At 55.8% G+C, this 19,530-nt stretch overlaps 6 protein-coding genes across 6 annotated transcripts; 2 read left to right on the top strand and 4 right to left on the bottom strand.

Moving 5' to 3' along the window:
* Positions 1-1,274: 1,274 nt before the first annotated feature.
* VDBG_07057 (conserved hypothetical protein) lies at positions 1,275-2,370 on the bottom strand (the record flags this gene model as incomplete). Its single annotated transcript, XM_003002440.1, has 3 exons — positions 1,275-2,048; positions 2,195-2,224; positions 2,296-2,370. The coding sequence occupies 3 exons, from the start codon at positions 2,368-2,370 to the stop codon at positions 1,275-1,277; spliced, it is 879 nt and encodes a 292-aa protein (XP_003002486.1).
* Positions 2,371-3,020: 650 nt separating this feature from the next.
* On the bottom strand, positions 3,021-3,775 carry VDBG_07056 (hypothetical protein; the record flags this gene model as incomplete). The annotated part of the gene is made up of 4 exons (XM_003002439.1): positions 3,021-3,247; positions 3,378-3,408; positions 3,549-3,591; positions 3,658-3,775. 4 exons carry the CDS (start codon positions 3,691-3,693, stop codon positions 3,154-3,156), a joined length of 204 nt encoding a protein of 67 aa, XP_003002485.1.
* A 305-nt stretch (positions 3,776-4,080) lies between these two features.
* Positions 4,081-5,282, top strand: VDBG_07055 (mitochondrial large ribosomal subunit; the record flags this gene model as incomplete). Its single annotated transcript, XM_003002438.1, has 3 exons — positions 4,081-4,120; positions 4,207-5,073; positions 5,173-5,282. 3 exons carry the CDS (start codon positions 4,081-4,083, stop codon positions 5,280-5,282), a joined length of 1,017 nt encoding a protein of 338 aa, XP_003002484.1.
* Positions 5,283-5,572: 290 nt separating this feature from the next.
* VDBG_07054 (hypothetical protein) lies at positions 5,573-6,936 on the bottom strand (the record flags this gene model as incomplete). The annotated part of the gene is made up of 4 exons (XM_003002437.1): positions 5,573-6,201; positions 6,268-6,539; positions 6,591-6,762; positions 6,844-6,936. 4 exons carry the CDS (start codon positions 6,934-6,936, stop codon positions 5,758-5,760), a joined length of 981 nt encoding a protein of 326 aa, XP_003002483.1.
* Positions 6,937-10,586: 3,650 nt separating this feature from the next.
* VDBG_07053 (conserved hypothetical protein) lies at positions 10,587-13,838 on the top strand (the record flags this gene model as incomplete). The annotated part of the gene is made up of 3 exons (XM_003002436.1): positions 10,587-10,759; positions 10,858-12,288; positions 12,365-13,838. 3 exons carry the CDS (start codon positions 10,587-10,589, stop codon positions 13,836-13,838), a joined length of 3,078 nt encoding a protein of 1,025 aa, XP_003002482.1.
* A 478-nt stretch (positions 13,839-14,316) lies between these two features.
* Positions 14,317-18,977, bottom strand: VDBG_07052 (pre-mRNA-splicing factor ATP-dependent RNA helicase PRP22; the record flags this gene model as incomplete). Its single annotated transcript, XM_003002435.1, has 5 exons — positions 14,317-14,556; positions 14,637-14,712; positions 14,769-18,165; positions 18,223-18,528; positions 18,686-18,977. The coding sequence occupies 5 exons, from the start codon at positions 18,975-18,977 to the stop codon at positions 14,317-14,319; spliced, it is 4,311 nt and encodes a 1,436-aa protein (XP_003002481.1).
* Positions 18,978-19,530: the final 553 nt, after the last annotated feature.

The following is a 19,530-nucleotide window of genomic DNA, read 5'->3' as shown; positions in this document are numbered from 1 at the left end:
TTCTTCCTTTTGTACATTGGCTGGGCGGGCATTTGATACCATGGGCGTACATCATCATTAGAATGACTTTGGCTTTACAATATATTGCATCAAAATACTTGTCTGCTCCGTCCCAAAGTGATCCTTTCCTCTGGATTCGTGTGAGTTGACGCTACCCCCACAGCATCGCAGCCCTTCTCGCTCCAGTGGTTGAACCCCCTGAGGCTCAAAAGTACGGGTCCCCACTATAACAAAGCGTGCCGACGTCATGACCTAACCCAGCCTCACCCCAAGTGCCGACCCTACACCACCACTGTTCAAGATTCGCGCGCAAAACCGAGATGGCAGATACACCTTCTAGCCCCAAGGCGAAATGGACGGCCTCGGCGACTAGACCGTGGAGGAAGGGGGGGAATAGGCCAACACAATTCCGCTAGACTTGCCGAAACCACGTTATGATCGGCGGCCGTGACGCCCTGTGCCACTCCGAACGGACGAATTGTTCGCTTAGTGTTTTTTTTTTCTCTGCCCCCTTCCCGCGCCTGATGGCGGAGCTGGCTCGTCTCGCAGGCCATTATCAAGTGCAAAAAAAAAAAGGTCGTGCTGATCCTAGGGTCCGGACCATGCCCCCCTGGTCACCCTTCACTTTAGCTTGGTATAGGCAGCACGCAAGCGCAGATGCGCGTCGGCGGCTGATGGTTTCCTCTGGTGTGGGCGAGTAAGGGACGCACGCCACCGTCATCTCGCTGAACGTCTGACGGGGGTTTTCGCCGCAATGGCACAGGGCGCTAGGCTTCTTGCAATCGCCGTGAAAAACATCGGGGCAGATGGGCCTCTTGGCGTTGAATCGATCTCGGCGATGAGGCGGACCCATGATGATGATGATGATGATGATGATGATGATGATGGCGATGGTACGGCGATATGCCCGGTTCAGAGAATTCATAGGCCTGGACGCTATTGATGCAACTTTAGTTTTTGCTACCCAGTAACTGAAGCCATCGGCGACATACGGTCTAGCGACTTCGGCCACGAGATTTATGTTGGTGTGAGAGGAAGGGTCGTGATCAGTGATCAACTAACAGTGCGGTACATCGCTGCTTGCCTGCCTGGCACCTCTAACCTAACCCATCTGCCGTCATAGATCCTTGTGAATATGTGTAGCGGCCTCATCGACGAGTGGCCAAGTATTCGTCCCGAGGTTAGACTAAGGTTAGACTTGCATTCGCGTGTTCGCCACAACCGATGCTGGTCCAAAGACCGGACTGAACGTGATGCTTGGAAGGCTGTAAACCCTATCGAGGCGATGGAAGCTCATCTTTCGCTGCTGCCGCGCCCTTCTCTGGGAAGACTATCGACCCCCAGGCGCATGAAGCCGTCCATGGCGCCTCATCCACCGCAGCCTGCCGCCTCTCCCTATCTGCCAACACCTCTCCGACGCTGGTGCCCAAGGGGAAGCCGCGTACCTCATCGCGGTCGACTCTCATCCAGCCGCGCCAGCTGGCTGTGGCCTGCACGCTACTGCTGCTGGGCCGGCCGGCGGCGGATGAGGAGCCGGTGGTTGCGGCCAGGGGAGCGCCGATGACAATGGTACCCCACCATTCACGGGTCCTGCTGTCGTGACGGCCGTACAGCATGCGGTGTTCGGCGGCGGCAATAACATCTCGGAGGTGTTCTATGCTGGAACGTGCTGGACGGTAGACATGCACGTGGCGCAGAGGGTCATCAGTGCCTGTGTCGATATCGTGCTTGTCGTGATCAGCAGCGTCATTCGGTCCGCTGCCGACTGTTAATCGTGTGGCATCGAAACGGTTTTCTAGGTCGATCACGACGACGGTCTTTAAATGAGGTGCTGCGATGAGAGTGGATATGAGAGCGTAGATGAGATGGAGGTAACAACCGGTCAGTTGCAGTGGTGATGCTGGAGCAGCCTGTCGCTGGCGGGCCACCAAGGCGTCGAGACCCGGGATGGGGTACGAGCTGTGAGACTTATTCACATTGTGTAAAATGGGCTTCGGTATTGTCGTCGTGCTTGTTGCGTCAATTGCATGACGAAGTTCGGCAAGAATCTAGACGATGGGGATATGAATTAGCTAGTAGTCTCAATGGGACACTCGAAAACTGCCTCAGGCGGAAGACGCTGTAATTAAGTCCGACGACACTTGGCTCATCCTCCCTGTGTCACGCACTCCGCCCCCATCAAGCCGCCTCGAACGAATCCTCGCTTTCGCTGCGGCCCAGCCATCTTGAAAACAGCCGCACTCGAACCTGGTCGCACTGTTCATAACGTTAAGCCCAAGCAACACAAGCTCTCACCTCATCAAGGGACGTCTCCTCGATTTCGCCCAGAACCCGTGCTCCCGCCCGCGCCTCAGCAGACACACCATCCATCAAGGACCGGCAATGTCACCACCGTGCCACGTATTTCCAGTCTCGGAGCTCCCGGCGCACGTCCAGGCCGACGTTCGGGGCCGGAAACGAAAGCTGAATGGCGACAGCAGCGGCGGCGACGTCGACCTGTCCAAATGCAAGCTGCGCAGCTTAGCCCAGTATCATTGCGAGATTGAGCAGCCACAGACACCCAACAGTCCTGTACGGTGCTGGGCGGTCAATCGCTTTTTTCGAGAGTATGTGATGCCTTGATTGCTTGCTCTGCCGGGCGGTGGTTGCATGGATTGACAGTCTGATGTGTAGGTGTAAGGACAAGAAGGGGTCATTCTCTGTCGAGACGACGGCGTGGGAAGGCACCAATGGGGCGGCAAAAGAGGCCGGCAGCAGCGCGACGTCTTCACATCAGCATCCGGGACCAGCGTTGCTGACAAGATTATGTATTCTTTTTTATCAAGATGATAACCCTTGAAATTTCTCCTTGAGCCTTTGTAAAAGTATCCCTGTGTGTCTTCCTGGTCGCATCGGGCACTGCATTTCCGCATCACATCATGGTACACACAATTCCGTCACACAGCCCTGTCCCCAATGACCACAACTGGGACCCAGACTCCTCGCGAGGCGTCAGAGGGTCGATAACGAAACAAAAAGTAGGGGGTCCTCAAGCTTGTATTGCTGGCAGGTTATGATACAAGGTCGTCAGACCCGCGACTTGTCTAAATGCCACAGCGACGCAATCCTCATCTCTCTCTGTTCATCCGCCATCCTGTTTCCTCAATCCATTCTCTATGCCTGGGCACCGCGCTTCTCGGCCTTCTGCTGCTCGAGCTTGGAGTAGTAGTTGTCGCGAGCGTGGGTGCGAGGCATGTGGTAGCCGTACCTGTTGTAACGTGCATTGGTTAGTCTATCGTTCTGTTCAATTGCACAGCTGCAAAATGGTCGATTGTTCGTGGTTTGCGTTCGTTCGTTCCTTGCCGTTCGTTGCTCAGGGCGGGGAAGGGATATCGTACCAGTAGGCGTTGGCCATGGCGAAGCCGAGACCTATCGTATCCAAAGTCAGTCATAACGTTGCGGGACGAGGCTACCGCCGACACCCCACAGACAGCCCACGGTCGCTTAAGAGCAGCGGAAGACTGTCCTGAGGAGGCGAGCGAACCCAATTGGCAGGATCTGTCACTCACCGAGGCCGATGCCGAGGTCGAGGACGAGGTTTCGTCGCAGCATCTTCAAGTCCAGTCAGTTCCCATTCCGCATCTATCCGGCGTCGCCAATTCACGAGGGGAGACGTACGCCCGTGATGGGCTTGAAAGCAACAGCGCCAGCCATTGTGATTGAAGTTCGTGAGGTGTTGGTAGGATTCGTAGAAGGAGCGGCGATTGCGTGCAGTCGAGATGATCGGGCGTCGGGTGGTGCTGATTGAAGCCGGCAAGCTCTCGAAAATGGCCTGACGATATTCGCGCTGAGAAACCGACTCACGTGATCGATCAATTCCCGGACGCTCGGTCAATCAGGCCAGACACATTACCACCACCACCAAGGACAGTCGGCGGATAAACCTCGGCGCCTATTGCCCCGTGCAACCTTCCACCTCCGTGCCTGGGTCGACGCGAAGGTGCAGCGTTGCAGCTTGTTATTCCATTTTTTCTCCATTGGTATCAAGCAATTGAAGCTGTCGCGGATCGCACCCCCTCCGAACAGCCAACGTCGCCCAGCATGAGTGCCCATCTCCCGAGCAGGAGGATAGCTCTATCTGGTGAGTTCGACTGTCCATTTTCGCCTTGCATACGACCCCATCCATCACCACTGGCTGCAGCTTCGCTAACGACTCCTTTGCACCAGCGCACTCAACGCTATCCTCGCTGGCCACCGGCGCCCCTTCGTCCCAACGCCTCCTTCCTCTGAACCAGCGCCGCACCAAATGGTCTCTCCCTAGCCTCTTCGGCCGCGGCCGCAAGGCCTCCGACCCCGGCAACCGCTCCTCGGGCGGCCACGACCTCGACGACCCTAAAGTTCGCCAGCGCCTCCTGGCTGAGCAGCAGCAGACCAAGGCCCCCGCCCTCTCCGACTCGATCTTCCAGGATGAAGTCGAGGCCGCGACCTCCGACTCGCTCGCCACGCGCACCGACGTCCCCGACGGCGCCCGTCAGGCCACCCCCGCCGAGGCCGCCGCCTGGCGCCTCGATCCGGACCCCCGTTCCCGCGTCCGCTGGGAGCGCAAGAGGGTCATCCAGATGGTCCAGCGCCAGACAGCGTCGTCCGAGCCCTCTGACTATGCGCGACGTGTCGAACGCATCCGCCAGACCGAGCGCCAGATGACCCACAAGTCCCCCTTCCTCGAGACGTCGACCAAGAAGCTCGTCATGCTCGCCCGCCAGATCCAGGGCAAGACGCTCCAGGACGCTCTCACCCAGATGACCTACTCGAAGAAGAAGATGGCCCGCGAGGTCAAGTTCCAGCTCGAAGAGGCCCGCGACTTTGCCGTGGTGAGCCGTGGCATGGGTCTCGGCAAGGCTGGTGTCGCCTCCGCCGAAGACAAAGATGCTGCTGTCATCAAGATCAAGACAAAGGACGGCCAGTCGCTCAAGATTACGGACCCTTCGAGCTTGTACGTCGCCGAGGCGTGGGTGAACAAGGGCCCGTCTCGCAACCGTCGCATCGAGTTCAAGGGCCGAGGCAGGACAGGTGTCATTATCAGCCCGTCAACAGGTACGTTTTATCTCATCTCTTTTTGACACTTGGTCCCTTGTGGGCTTGCCCTGCAATCTCTTGGCGCAGAAGCATTGAAATTGACGGTTGGACCCACAGGCATTTCGGTCGTTCTGAAGGAGGAGAAGACAAGGATACGTGAACACAACGAGAGGGTGGCTAAAGAGGCAAGCGCAAGCCTTGGGTCCATCTTCCTAACAGGCCCGTGACGGCTCAGAGGCCTTACTACTCGTGGTAGGTCGCGATAAGGGTGAGAACTGCCTAGCGGCACAGATTCCAACGACCAATGGGTTTGGTTGGCCATGTAATATCTCTGATTTGTAAAAAATATGTACTTGAGAAAGGATATCGATCAGCGACTCTCATCAACGCTCTCTCTGGCTTTGTCAACAAGTGAGCCTGACCTCCCCTTTCCAGCCATGGCGATTGCGAACAAAAGTCACCCACAATTGCTAAAAACCTTCACCTGTCCGCGAAGACACATTTTTGATGGGAATCAGTATCGTAATTCATTATCATAGCTAACAATGTGTACTGCCTATATCGACCACATCGCCACACTGCAACACCGGCCATCCCATGTATATACGGCAAGGTCGGGTTGTGATATCTTCTTCTTGAGGATGCTGGGAGGCGACCCAAGAGAACATTGCAAGTATCAATCGCCGTACGACAATCTCGTCGCTAAATCATATGACGGGGCGTCTGACGAGGAACCATGTCCTCATACCTCCTCGAATTCATCTCGAGCTCCGAGTGATTCTTCTCGGATATGTATTGAATGCCACCGGAATAGTCTCGTCCAGAGCCAGGCATTGGGTCGGAAATCTGAAGAGCACGCTTGCTTGGTCGTCGTCGCAGTATCAAGAAAACAGTTAACAGAATACCCAGACCTCCCACACCTGCACCAACGGCTATTCCAATTTTCGCTGTGGTCGAAAGAGCGCTTGCAGCTGCTGGTTCTGTGCTTTCATCTTCATTGTCTGCGACACCACTAGCATTACTTGATTTCTCACCATCTCCACTGGCGCTGGTTGGTACAGCGGGCGGCTCTGAAGACGATGTTTGTGAATCCGAAGTCACCTTCTTAGCAGAGGGCGAGGCAACAATGAGGGTTGAACTTTGCACCTATTATGAAGCAGGTCAGTAGATAGACATGAGAAGTAACATAGGTGTTGAAACGTTGAGACGTACCGGCGTCGTCGGCGCCTCAGTGATTGCAGAGGCACTACTGAAAGACGACGTTGAGGTCGCCGCTGAAGAGGCTATCGCTGTTCCTTCTACTGTTTGCTCTTCGGTTGATGGAGTGGGCGATTGCTGTTGAGTGGTAGTCAATGAGGTGACAGCCTCGGGGGTTGTAGATGGCGATGGCGTGGCTGTGGCTGAAGTCAATGGTTGCTCAGCTGGGGCAGACGGCGTAGTCTCAGGAGCTGCAGTAGTCGCTGTCGTCTGCTCAGGAGGTGCTGCTGGATGCTGTTAACCTTGAGATTTGGAGCTGCATCCCGGGCGATTCTCACCTGCACAGAGCGACTCTGCATACGCAACAAGTTGTTGCGCGACGGCCTCGTCACATGCTTGCTTTCCGCAGTCGTTGAGGCCAAATTTGAAGTTGTCATTGGCGCATAGACATTTTGTATCGCCCGAGTCACAAGAGAGGCCACTTGCAATCACACTATTGACGCAGGTTTGCTATAGTAAGACTGCGTCAGTATTTTGATTTCAGAAGATGCGGGAGTATACCTCAGGAGACAGGCTTTAAGAATCACTTACACCACAAGGGGGCAAAGACGCAAGGTCTTGTCCGCTAGCCGAAGCAGCCAGCAATACTAGACCAGCAAGCGCCGTAGCAGTATGCGAACGCATTGCGGAGATTGAGAGGGAATTGCCCTTAGATGTGAGGCCAGAAAACGAGTTTCCGTATAAACTTCCAACTTAGTCGCTGGGCAGCCGTTAGGGCTCTTCGGCGTTACGCGTGTCGGGAGTTGTTACACGGCTGTACACTTGTGCATAGTGCACAGCGGTTGGAAATTATCTGGCTCCGTTGGTCGAGGATTTGAGAGTCGAGTGACAGGTTATACCGCGCTTCTACGTGATGTATTGCGGGACGAGGTAGCGGTAGATGAAAGTGCGCTTTGTACAACTTTGGTAGCCGAGTGTTCTAGTCCAGCTTCAATGGCCGGGAACGTCTGGATTAGACAGGCGCGACAGGAACTGTCACTCGGAATATATGGCGTATATACTGGTGTGCCCCAACGTAGGTGGTTAGGCCAGGCGAGTGTGCGTATGTCACGCGGATGGTGTAAGTCGTCGTAGGTATAATGCAGGCCACACTCGAAAAAGAAGCACCTGAAGAAGGAGACGGACCGAGCGTCGAAGAAGTGAAGGTAGGAGGACACGAAAACTTGAAGAACTGACGAGAATTCCGACACGATGCGAAGAAAATTGAGTCTCGGGCTGGGCGAGGGATGGAATGAGGGCCGCGACGATAAGCGGGAGGCAGGGAGGTTTTCAATGGCACGAGCCCCGGACGAGAGAGGGGTGGGACAACATGGATGATAGTCGACGGTCAGGCGCGGAGGCTTGGAATGGGGACACCGATTGGGAAGGATCCCAGGACGTTCTCTCCCTTCCGTCCGCTGTCATGGCCAGTGCCCATTGTCACGCATTAAGTCCTTGCTTCTATCACGTAGCACATCGGCAGCGCAATTAATACCAGGCAATTGCCAGACCTCCTACCTGCCTGGTGTTGGTGCCCTGTCCCTACCCCGGACCCTTATGTGCCTTCCTGCCAGATTAGTTACTAGCTCCTTCCGATCCAGATCGAACCAGGGTCAAGTGGTTGGTCGACGAGGGCCACCTCTACCAAAGGGGGAGGGGGAACGGGGTGGAAAGGGACAACCGGCGCTGCGCAATTGGTGACTTGAAGGAGGGCGGGGAGAAGGCGTGGCTGGCATTCGATTGACGTCCGTGGAAGGAAATGCGGAAGGGGCGAGCGAGACCGAGCCCGTCACTGATCGTCGTCAGTCAAGTCAAGCCATGTCATTCGGACAGCCGGCAATGAGGGGTTGCTGCTCGTTGAATTCGCGCTCAGCAGACAGTCGATGCGGTACAGCATTTTCAGCGCAACGGATAAATGCAGTAGGATGTATGTCCCAGAGCGGACAAGCCGACCATACGAGCCAGCCACATCATCGTCCCGTCCAGGCGATCAAACGTTTGACGGTTTGCCTGGTCAAGGGCCCCTCAGCCCAGGGCCCCTCAGCCCCGGGCCTGACGAGCATCTCTGACGGGCGGACATGCCATGCCAGGCAGTCAGGGGAGGCTGTGTGCGCGCGTGCTCTGCTCTCTGGCCATGTTCGGACCAAGCAATGACATTTGTGGGATCAAGAAGCGGTCTAAGCATACCGTGGCGTATGGGCACGCAAAGAGCACTCTTCTCGTCTGATGATGGGAGCCTGAACATTGACCGGCTCGTTGGCAAACGTACCACTTCTCGGCAGGCACGAGAGCCCCAGGGCTATGCGATGGCCGGCCGCCAGACGATTCTCCGATGCCTGAGGAGCAGGGCGGCCGTCGAGGGGGGGATGTGAGGGTGAAGCTTACAAGGGACACCGTGGGATCTGCGCCAGGGTCGTCCCTCGGATCAGACTAGCACTGGCTGGCCAAGCCCCCCAGCAGCCTGAACAGTCTGGGAGTGCGCCAAACCTGATCTAATCAATCCGAACCGGGAGTTCTAGTAACAGCGGACGGGAACACGGCTGCATGGCAACCTCATTTCGTTTATCGTTCATGCCTCCGGGAAGCCCAAGACGGGGGGGGGGCGGCTCCCTGACGTCGATTGGCTGGGACATCGCGCCCGTTACAGGACAATTTAGCGCACGCATCACGTTCGACAAGTCATTGCTCTGAATCGTCGTTCTTGTGACATGTGTTAGACGAGCATAAGAAAGCTGATGGTTGCCATCCTTGGCAATTAACTGTTTCAGGGAGACAAAAGGGGCAACACCAACGAAAAATGGCAGCTGATTGTCGGCAATGAGAACGAAAGGGGTCAAAAACAGGGCTTCGGGACCCCCTCGTTTCTTGATCACCGCATGGTCCGCGGACTTCTGCGGGGGCGCGTCGTGTTCTTCAGCTACCTTCGTACAGGCTTACGGGGGCCAGGTGCAGCTGCAGAAGGGAGAGCATGTAGTGGTGGTAAACCATTGGATGCTCCAATCCAGGGACATCGGTGCCACGGAGTTGACTCCGGGAGGCCACCGTATTCTCAGCGATGATCAGTGGAATGAAGCTCAACTCGAGGTGCAAATCACAGGAATCACGTCTGTCTGGACCCGAGAGTCATCACAGCGTTCGAGATGATTCAGCAGATCGCATTCCGCGTCTGCTGGGTCGTCGAAGCGTCTGCGATGATACCATAGAGCATCATAGTGACAGGCTCCATGGCGACAAATGGGCTTCTCGGCCAGTCAAGGTCAGCAAATGCAGTCCCGCGGCGTTATCTGGGCCCCAGCCGTTCAAGGCAGAGACGGGCATGATGGGATGGGGTGATTGTGAATCAGAGAGGGGATGCGTCATGTTCTGTGCCGTACTAGGCATTCCTGTCATGTTTGGCCTCATGTGGGCAACGAAGAGTCGAACCTGACGATTCATGCTGCTTCAGATGGGTTGCTCCTTCGCGGCCGGCGTGGATGACTAAGGAAGGTACTGCACCCGAGCGGTTGATCTGACTGGTTAAACGCATCCTCCAAAGCAAGGCACCTCCAGGGAGGTAGTAGAGCAGGCGGCGCCGGCACAGAGGGCCGACCCACTAAAGAACCCACCAGAGGGAGGTCCCTCTGACAGTGCCTGCCCATTGTTACCTCTAGGCAGGTAAGGTAGGTACCAGGTAGGCAGGTACGTGGGTGGCCTCCGGTACCTGGGATTTCAGGTCATGGCAGGCAATCAGAAACCAAGACAGTTGTAACTACCTCACCTCAGAAACACGGGTTGGAAAATCTGCCTGCCTCTAGACCATCCCCTTATCCACAGGCATCGGGTGCTCAACCCTTCACCACTCACGACCCAGCCTTGTCAGCCTGCCACTTACTGCCAATCAGTCGGCTTGCGCTGTCAATCGTCCTTCTTTCCCCTGGCCATTTCTCTCTCTCTGGTTGCTGTCCGACAACCTGACTTGCCCGCGACCCTCATCAGGCACCAGGTTTACTATTTCATGTTTCGCGACTCGTCCCAACAGTCTCCGAGCGCCCAATACACGAATCTCTTGACAAGTCGCGAATCGGGACCCTCCAACCATCTCTTTCCGCTGGACATTTCGCCCTCCGAATCCTGGCGTGTTCTCGTACCCTAATCTCGACAACCGGACCTGCGACTTGAGCATCCCAGCTCTAGCTTGCTTCGACTACTTGAGACGCTGTGCCCCCATCAAATCGCAACCTCTTCTCGCGACAGCGTGCTCGACGCCTGCGTTCCATCCATGCTCCGCCCCTTGTCGGCGCGACACAACCGTCAGCATGGCGCCGCCCCTCCCCGTCGGCGAAGACCGCTGGGTGGACTACGTCGCCGAGCATAGCCGCCAGGCGAATGACCTTGAAAAACACGTTCACGTTGTCGAGCTCTTTAAGCTCGCCGTCGATGCCGAACCCAGCAGTCTCAAAATCTGGCGCGCCTATTGCGATCACTTTTGGTCGCTCTATGTCGACTGCCAGTCCGGCGAAAACCGGCTGGTCGGAGGAGGAGCAGCACATGAGTCGCGACATCTTTTCTCTGAATGACGCCCCTCAGCCTCTGGCAACAAGGCTATGAAGCTATTCAGTACCGCATCAGCGACAGCCACGAGCTGTGGGATCGCTGGATCTCTCTCGAGCGCGGCCTACTCGACCGCACGAGGACAGCTGAGGGTGTTAGACGTATCACCCACCTCTACTCCGACCGTCTGCAAATACCCCACGTCACACGCGACCAGACTGCGCAGGACTTTTCCACCTTCCTCTCCACATATAACAAATCCGCCTGGGAGGACACGATGCAGGCTGTCACGGCCAAGTCTCAAGAAGCCAAGCAACTCGTCGAAGATCGCGAAATCTTCGAGTCCAAGCTACGCAAGGCCGCCCGCGACGGTGCCGATGAGGAGTACAAGACCCTGTTGAAGGAGTATCTAGACTGGGAGATTTCGCAGAGCAAGAGGAGCAGCAAGACCATGGAGACGACGGGCGACCTGTGTCGCGGTCTTTACTCACGCGCTTTGACTGGCGTCTTTGCGTTCGATGAATACGTATGGATGGAGTACATTCGGTTCCTCTCAACCTCGGGGACCTTTGCGCAATCCCCATACGCCATGCTAGACGTCATTCGCCGCGCTGTCGATCATTGTCCGTGGTCGGGGGCGCTGTGGTCTCGTTACATCCTTAGCGCCGAGGAGGCCAGGCTTCCTTTCCATGACATTGAACAGATCAAGCACAAGGCTACGAGCCACCCCGACCTCTACAAGAATGGGATGACCGCTCTCCTCGACATGTACGCTGGCTGGTGTGGCTTCCTGAAGCGCACTGCCATGGATCTAAACGCTTCCGACGAGGCCGTCGACATTGCCGACATGGGCCTGCAGGCTGCCATCGAGTTTGTCGACCAAGCCAAGAATCGCTACGGAGATGAGTACCGCGGCGATCCCGCCTTCCGCCTCGAACGCATTTACATCCAGTATCTCACAGAAAAGAAACGTTCGCCAGATGACGCGAGGACGCATCGGCACAAGCTTGCGGAAAAGTCGCTCTACGCAGATAGCTACGACTTTTGGCTCAACTACTATCTATGGGAGATGATGGTGTTCGCCTCTAATGGAAAGGACCGCAGCCCAACGCCTTCTACCGCTGCCGTGGGCCTACGGGTCCCTTCTGTAGCCACAGCTGTACTGGGTCGCGCGTTCAAGCGTAAGACGCTGGACTGGTCCGAAAGCTATATGGATGTTTACCTCCAGCACTGCAACGACTATAAACTTCCCAGCACCGTGAGAGACGCGACCGACAGCGTGACTGAGCTTCGAAAAGAAACCGCCCGACGTCGTGAGCTCGAGGCTGCTCAGGCGGCAGAGCTCTATGCCGCCCAGCTCCAGCAACAACAGGCAGCGCATGCGGCAGAGGAAGCGGATCAGCAGTCACCCTCGGGCTCCCAAGCGGAAGCGCGGAGACGAGCAGGCAGACGAGGAAGAGCTTCTGGGTGAGGGATCCAATAAGCGTCAACGAAATCATGGAAACGAGGCCGACTCTGCTTCAACGCAGCAGAGTCTCAAAAGGGACCGCGAAAACACATCTGTCCTTGTCACCAACATCCCAGCCAGCGTCACGCAGACCAAGATCCGGCAATACTTCAAAGACTACGGACACATCAACAGCTTGCAGACTGTCGCCGACAAGGATGGCGAGTCACAAGTTGTCGTGATTGAATTCAGGTCACCCGAAGAGGCTCAGTCGGCGCTGCTGCGCGATGGAAAGTACTTTGGCGAGGCTCAGATTGGAGTCGAGCCCGGCACCGACCTGACCGTCTTTGTCACCAATTATCCTCCGACGGCGGGCCCCGATTACCTACGCAACCTGTTTAAAGACTGTGGCGACATAATCAGCGTCCGCATGCCCAGCCTGAAGGGCAATGTGCGTAGGCGCTTCAGCTATGTTACCTTCAGGACGCGGGAGGCCTCGACAAAAGCCACGCAGAAACACGGCAAGCTCTTGGACGGCGAGTATAAACTTACAGCCATGTTCTCTGATCCGTCTCGTGCCAAAAAGCGCGACGGAGCAGTGGACGAGGGTCGCGAGCTTCACGTTACCAATCTGGATACAGTTGTCACCGAAGACGAACTCAAAGAGGTCTTCTCCAAGATCGGCCCCGTTCAACGGGTGAGCATACCGCGCAACAAGGGAGGCAAAGGTTACGGCACTGCCTATATCGAGCTCGCGTCCAAGGAGCAGGCCAACAAGGCCGTCGCGGAATTAAACAGCACCAAGTTCCGCACTTCGATCATGACCGTCGCACTGTCAACACCCGTCATTTACAAGCGCGCCGCCGCCGTGTCTGGTGAGCGCAACTCGGCCTCACCGGTGCCGAGTCGTGACCATGGGGGTGACGAGACGATGGAAGACGCGAACGGCGACTCATCAAAGTCGCAAGCGCGGGAGGAAGTCGCCGCGCGGAGCATTGCCCTGCTCGACATCCCTGATACGGTAAACGATGCACGCGTCAAGGAAATTGTCGGCAAGATCGCCGGCTTCACAGGTCTTGTTCTGCAGCCGAGCCACGGCGGCGCGAGTGTTGAGTTTGAAGACGCAGCGAGCGCGGGACGCGCCGCGATGCAGCTAGACGGATACCTTCTCGACGGCCGAAAACTCCGGACCGGCTCCGTCGACGAGCTTCGGCACGCCAAGGGCGAGATGCGGACGGACAAGATTGTCTACGGTGGCGGCGGCGCCAAAAAGGACTTCGCCAAGGCGTCCGCGGGTAGCCGTAAGCCCTCGTTCGCGCCATCGACCGTCAGACGGCCCGTCCTCGGCAAGGGCGGCGCAAAGCGCGGTCTCGGATTCGTGGCGAGCAAGGGAGCCGCGCCGATTAAGGCGAACGGCGCCGCTGTGTCTGCACCGCCGACGGAAAAAGGAGACGCGCCGCCAAAGCCGATGAAGAGCAACGCTGAGTTTAAAGCCATGTTCCTGGGCGGAGGCAGCATCTCCTCGACGACCAATGGAAAGGAAGATGAGGACGCCAAGAAGAAAGAGTGAAAGGGCCACGAAAGAATAGTGAGCATCTAATACGGCGTTTATCCTCTTTTCATGTTCGACAATATTTCATGTCGAGAGGTCTTGTCAACCTCCGAGGAGGAGATGGAAGGAACAGGCAGAAAGGGGGGAGGGGAAGCTGCCTTCATGTATCAATAACTCGAATCCATCACTGAGAGGGGAGGGGGAAACACGCTGACGGCCCTCTTCCCTTCCAGAGGCCCGGACTTTTCCGGTCTCTTTTCAAAGAACTCGAGAACGAGTTTCAATTCTTATGCTTTTACCTCAATTTGCCGTGTCGTGTGTGATCTGCCATCTTGACCTCGATCTTTCGGCTAGTATGCGACACAACTGACACGCCGATCACTCAGACCCAGCATGGGTATATACAAGAAACTTCACAGGACCGCGGCATCAGTACATTCATTGCCAAATTACAGGGGATCTGCTTTTTTACTTTCATTGAGCCCGGAAGAAGGTTCTAGGCCTTGGTGACCGCCGTCGATCCATTTTCTTTGTGGGCGTCCTGCGAGAAGATTTTCTGCCACACCTCGAGCCAGCGCTCCTGTTGAGCCGTGGGCAATTTGCCCGGCTGTTTGAATGCACGAGTGAGCACCTCCCTGAGCCGGGTGCGCAGAACCTTGAGTACTAGCATTGTCTTCCAGTCCGGCAGCGCGAATCTTGCGCGATTCCCGTCCAAGACCAGGACGCCCGCGAACATCTGGGTCAGTGTCAGCAGATTCTTCCACAGTACATAAGGCCAGCCAGCCGCTAGAATGGCGTGGAGAAGGAGCAACTTACGTCCGCCTTGACATCTCCACAAAGCAGGGCGATAGCAAAGGCGTCGGCTGCCGATGTCTCGTGCGCGTGGTAGACACTGGAGGAAAGAGAATCAGCTACTGCAAAATGGTCTGGAAGGACTACAGTACTCACGCCTTGGACTGCATAATGTGGTAGTAGGACAGCCACCTGATCTCGTTGTGACCCTTATTGACCGATGAGGGATGCAAGCTGATGGACTGGTTGTTCCCCACGTTCCGCAAACCGCGACTACCAGGCGTGTCGCGCACGAGGAGTTTGGGGTAGAAGCTCCAAGCAATGACAGCTGTAGTGATTGCATCGTTCTCACTGTTGAGGTTGACGCGTTGTGGAATCTCAAAAAACTGCTGATGACGCCGGCGTGAGTTGTTTGAGTATCGCAGACGGTTCAGTGCGCGTCGCTCGTCATCGGTTAAGGACAGGAATCCCGAGTCCACAAGAGAGACCATGAGCTGGCCCTTAAGGTCCTCAATATTGGCAAGTGTCTGTTGGCTGAGGAAGTTCTTGCGGCAGAATTGAAACTCCTTTCCGCCAGAAGCACTTGTTGTTTGACAAACTCGCCTCCAAGCCAGGTACGCATTGTAAATAGTCAAGAGATCGGAGTCACCACGTCGGAAGCCCATGCGTACCATGTCAGCTTGCGCTCGTTGTCCGAACGGAGCGGAGAAGGGGGATTTGGATGACAATATAGCGGCAACCGTGATGGCCATATCCAGACACTTGAACACGGTGCCTAACAAAATGAGTTTCCCAAGAAACACGTCTAGAGGAAGCCTGGCGAGTTGATGACCCAGGGGCGTCAGCTCTTCAGCATTGGTCAGCGCTCGAACATCGATCAAGGCGTCGACAGCACGTCGAATATTCTTTGCGGAAGGCGCATCCAGAGCCTCACTCAGGGTCTCTTCGATACCTCCAATCTTGCAAATTTTGACACGAATCGCCAAGTCCTGCAGGGACAAGCGGAGCATCTCAGGGGTCTGTTGGTCGCTGATGAGCGCGTCGTGTCGATGCTTGGTAAACATATGGAAACACAGGCCTTCTTGGACACGACCGGCACGGCCCCTTCGCTGTTTGGCATTCGCGCGCGAGATGAACGTATCGATGAGACGGGAGAGCTGCCGCCTCTCGTCGAATCTCATCTCGCGATGTTTCCCAGTGTCGATGACGCAAGTCACATCCGGGATAGTGATTCCTGTCTCCGCGATGTTTGTAGCCAAGACGACCTTCCTGATGCCCGGCGGGGGGACAAGGAAGGCAGCCTCTTGGTCTTCTGTTGCGATACTGGAGTGGAGAGGATATATGAGCCAGTCTTTTGCAAACGAAGGATCCCCAAGGAGCATGTCGTTGATTGTCCTGATCTCGGCAATACCTGGCAAGAAGACCAAGATTGCCTTACTGAATTGCGAGTACGACGGATCGGCCGCGATCTTGGCAATGAGCTGGACGATAAGGTCGAAGTCGATCCGATATTCGTCCATCTGAGCCAGCGTGTTTCTTGTCTTGGCAGAATACTTTGCCAATTCGCTCCCCACAGTCGTCTTTGGACCTTCCGTTTCCGTTTCCACGTCATCATCGAGATCAACCATCTTCTCCTGGCTCGCCTGACCAGTGCTAAAACCTGTGAGTTCAATGGCATCTTCCAGGTAGCGAACCTGCACAGGGAATGTCCGACCGGGAACTGTCAAAACAGGGGCGTTCCCGAGGTAGTTGGAAAAGCGTTCGGCATCCACCGTAGCAGACATGAGAACTACCTTCAAGTCCTTTCGTCGGAGCATGAGCTTTTTCAACACGATAAGAAGAAAGTCGCTGTCAATGGATCTTTCGTGCACCTCGTCAAGTACCAAATGCGTCACTTCTCGAAGATCGTTCGAGCCCTCAAGCATGCGCATAACGATGCCCGTCGTGGCGAACACCAGCCTCGTCTCCTTGGATGTGTTGGCTTCAAGGCGAATAGAATAGCCTACGAGCGATCTTGGCGTGCCAATATCACCCCGGCCCTCTCCGAGCTCCTCGCTCACACGACGTGCGAGCGATATCGCAGATATGCGGCGCGGTTCGGTACAATATATCTTGCATGGCTTGCCTTGCGCCAGCTGGTGCTCCAACAGGAATGAGGGAACTTGTGTGCTCTTGCCGCAACCCGTTTCACCACAGATGATGACAACTTGCTCACGGTCAACTGTATCCACGACTTGCTGACGAAATTGCCACATAGGGAGCTGCATTCGAGATTGCAGCATAGTTTGATAGCGAGGTGTACTGGACTTTTTAGCCCATATTTGTTGGAAATATTCAGGCCCTCCGAAATTCCTTTTCGCTGGATCCGAGGCCCCCTCGGTCAATTCCCCGGCGTTTCGCGCCGCTCCGCGTCCACGAAAGGCAGAGGGAAGTATCACACCGTCCTCGAGTTCTTGATCTTGTCTCTGTCGTACCATGGCACGAAGCATTCTGATTTCTTCTCGGTCCTTGGCGTCTAAGGAGCTCTTACGTGCTTCGGCAAGCTCGGCCCAGAGCTCTTTCCAGACAGGAGGCAGACGTAGTCCAACCTTTTCTTCCTTTTGCGAGGGGCCAAAAATATGGTATAGGGCCCACGTGGCGATGAAAGCTTCAGACTGCTTCTTGTCGGGAGCTGCCACAGACCTCATGCTATAGGTGAAGGCTTTGGCGTAAGCAGAAACATGCACCGTGTCGTCTGAGGATGCAGGCGGTATGGCCTGGGTCTTGCTCCAACTGATGTTCAGCATGTGGCGGTTGGCAAATGGTACTTCCGAGATGAGACCGTAGTGGAGTTTGACGGATGAGTCCCGGGCGCGGCAGGCTTCCTCCAACGCCCTCATCGGGCTCACGCCTGTCCATGTTCCGAATGACCGAATCGTGACCTTGACTCCGTCGGGGCCATTGACAACTGTATTCGTTTTGCCAGTGTCCGCGTCCACTTCGTTGGTTGGTAGGCTGTCGAACAGACCTGCCAGTGCATCGTCATCGTCGTCGCCTGCACCTTCCGCTAGGATCTCTGCGGCCATGCGTTCAGCTTCATCATTGACATCTCCGGTGAGAGGCTCTTCAGTTGGCTCGGGACTTGTCTCTGTAGCCTCCGAGGTTGCGTCCTGGGCTTTCTGTCTTCTCATTGCAGCGAGTTCTTTTTCCAGCGCCATCTTTCTAGCCTTCCACTGCTGCTCAGCGGGATATTTGTCGAAAAGTACATCCTTTTCGATCCTTTCCAGCTTCGCCTGCAGCCTCGGGATGACTCCTTCGTCTGTGGGCACGAAGGGCTTCTGTCGCTTGCTCTCTTGGTGTGCCCGCTCTGCTGAAAAGAGCTTTGACTTGGTTTCGATATATACAGGGATTAAATCATCCGGTTCTATATCGCTGTCACATGTGATGGCAGCCTTTTTGCTAGGTATTTGAGCCTGCGCTTGCGCTCCGTGTTTTCCTTTAGTTTGACGGAAAGGAGCTTCGGAGTAGCCCGGAGTTGTAGTGCCTGACGTGAGCGGGCTGTCGGCCGGTGTTTCTATTCTGGTCAGCAGTCAATCCTACATACACCGGGTTCAGGTAGGACAGAGCCCACCTGTAGGCTTCAGGCTAGGTTTGCCGCGACCCTCGTAATCAGGCAACTCATCGGCGGTCAACTCTCGGGCAAGCCACTCCATGGCTTCTTCGAGACCCCATATGCTGTCCTTCGCTGTGGCAGGGATGTTGGGCGATATATCAAGAATGTGCTGTGTGACAGCCTGAACGCGTTCCTGGGGAAAGCCCACGGAAGAAAGTGTTTGCTGCAGTGCCCAAAGGCGAATGACCATGTCTTCTCTGGGGGCATCTTGCGCTGGTGCTGTGTTCTGCCGAGACGTTCGAGGAGGCGAAACCGGCCCTCGGCCTGAACGAGATCAAGTATGTGGTCCATGAGCTCTTTGGGGAAGCCACTTGCGGACATTAATCGTCTCTGCCTGTTCTCTGAGCAGACGACGATCTGTCTCCTGGCGAGTTTCTGTCGGTTGACGTCGCGCCTTCGTCTTTGCAGCATTTTTCTCTACCATCAACTGCAACTCGGACTCCTTCAAAGTCGCCTCTCAAACTCTTTCTGGGCTCAGGTCCTTGCTTTCGGCAGCAGAGTCGCTGGTGGCCGCAAGCACCTGCGGCGTTTGTAGCTGGTGTCTGGGCACCCGAGGCTGTAGCTGCACCGCCCTTGGCGTTGTGCTTTGGTTGGGAAGCAACATCAGGCGCGATCTCAGCACCTTCGAGGACTTCTGGCCTGGGTTTCGAGGCGACGGATGTCGTCGCAAAGCCGCGTGCGGGGTTGTTGGCGGGCTTCTTCTTCTTGGCCATGATGCTGATGTCCTTGTGTGTGGTCCGAGTTTGATCAAGAGTTGGGATGTGACAAGCGACGATGCTCGCTGTTGCTGCTGCAGGTGGTACTGTCGCCGCTAACGCCCCAAGTGAAGAGTCTAGTTACGGTCTGAGACCAAGAAAGAAAAAAGCTGGGATGAACTGAAAAATAAGCAAGAAGGGGGTGTTTTGCAATGGAAACTTGATTCTTAGGACAGTGTCTCCATCAGGGACAAGTTGGCCATCATGTGAGTTCCAAATTCCTCAGAACAGCCGTCAAAGAAGGATGAGAAACTTTCGAGGGGGCTAACAGCAGACCCTGCGACAGGAATCTTTCTGTGATGGATGAGTGCGAGGTAGACCCTACAGAGCGCTGAGATTCTGGACGGGGTAGCTCGCGAGTTGTGCGTGATTGGTACAAGAAGATCGTGCTGCTTGACGATGAGACTGTGAGGTGAGATGTTGCCCGATTGCCCTTACCCGTTTGTGCCTCCCTCCCTGCCTGCCCGCAACAGCCCGCTAAGAGGGTTGGTACGTGGGGCAGCAGTATGTA

The sequence above is a fragment of the Verticillium alfalfae genome, genomic scaffold, assembly GCF_000150825.1.
Source record: "Verticillium alfalfae VaMs.102 supercont1.9 genomic scaffold, whole genome shotgun sequence".
Lineage (NCBI taxonomy): Eukaryota > Fungi > Ascomycota > Sordariomycetes > Glomerellales > Plectosphaerellaceae > Verticillium > Verticillium alfalfae.
The sequence above is the reverse complement of the archived record's forward strand: the minus strand, read 5'-3'. Positions and strand labels throughout refer to the sequence as shown.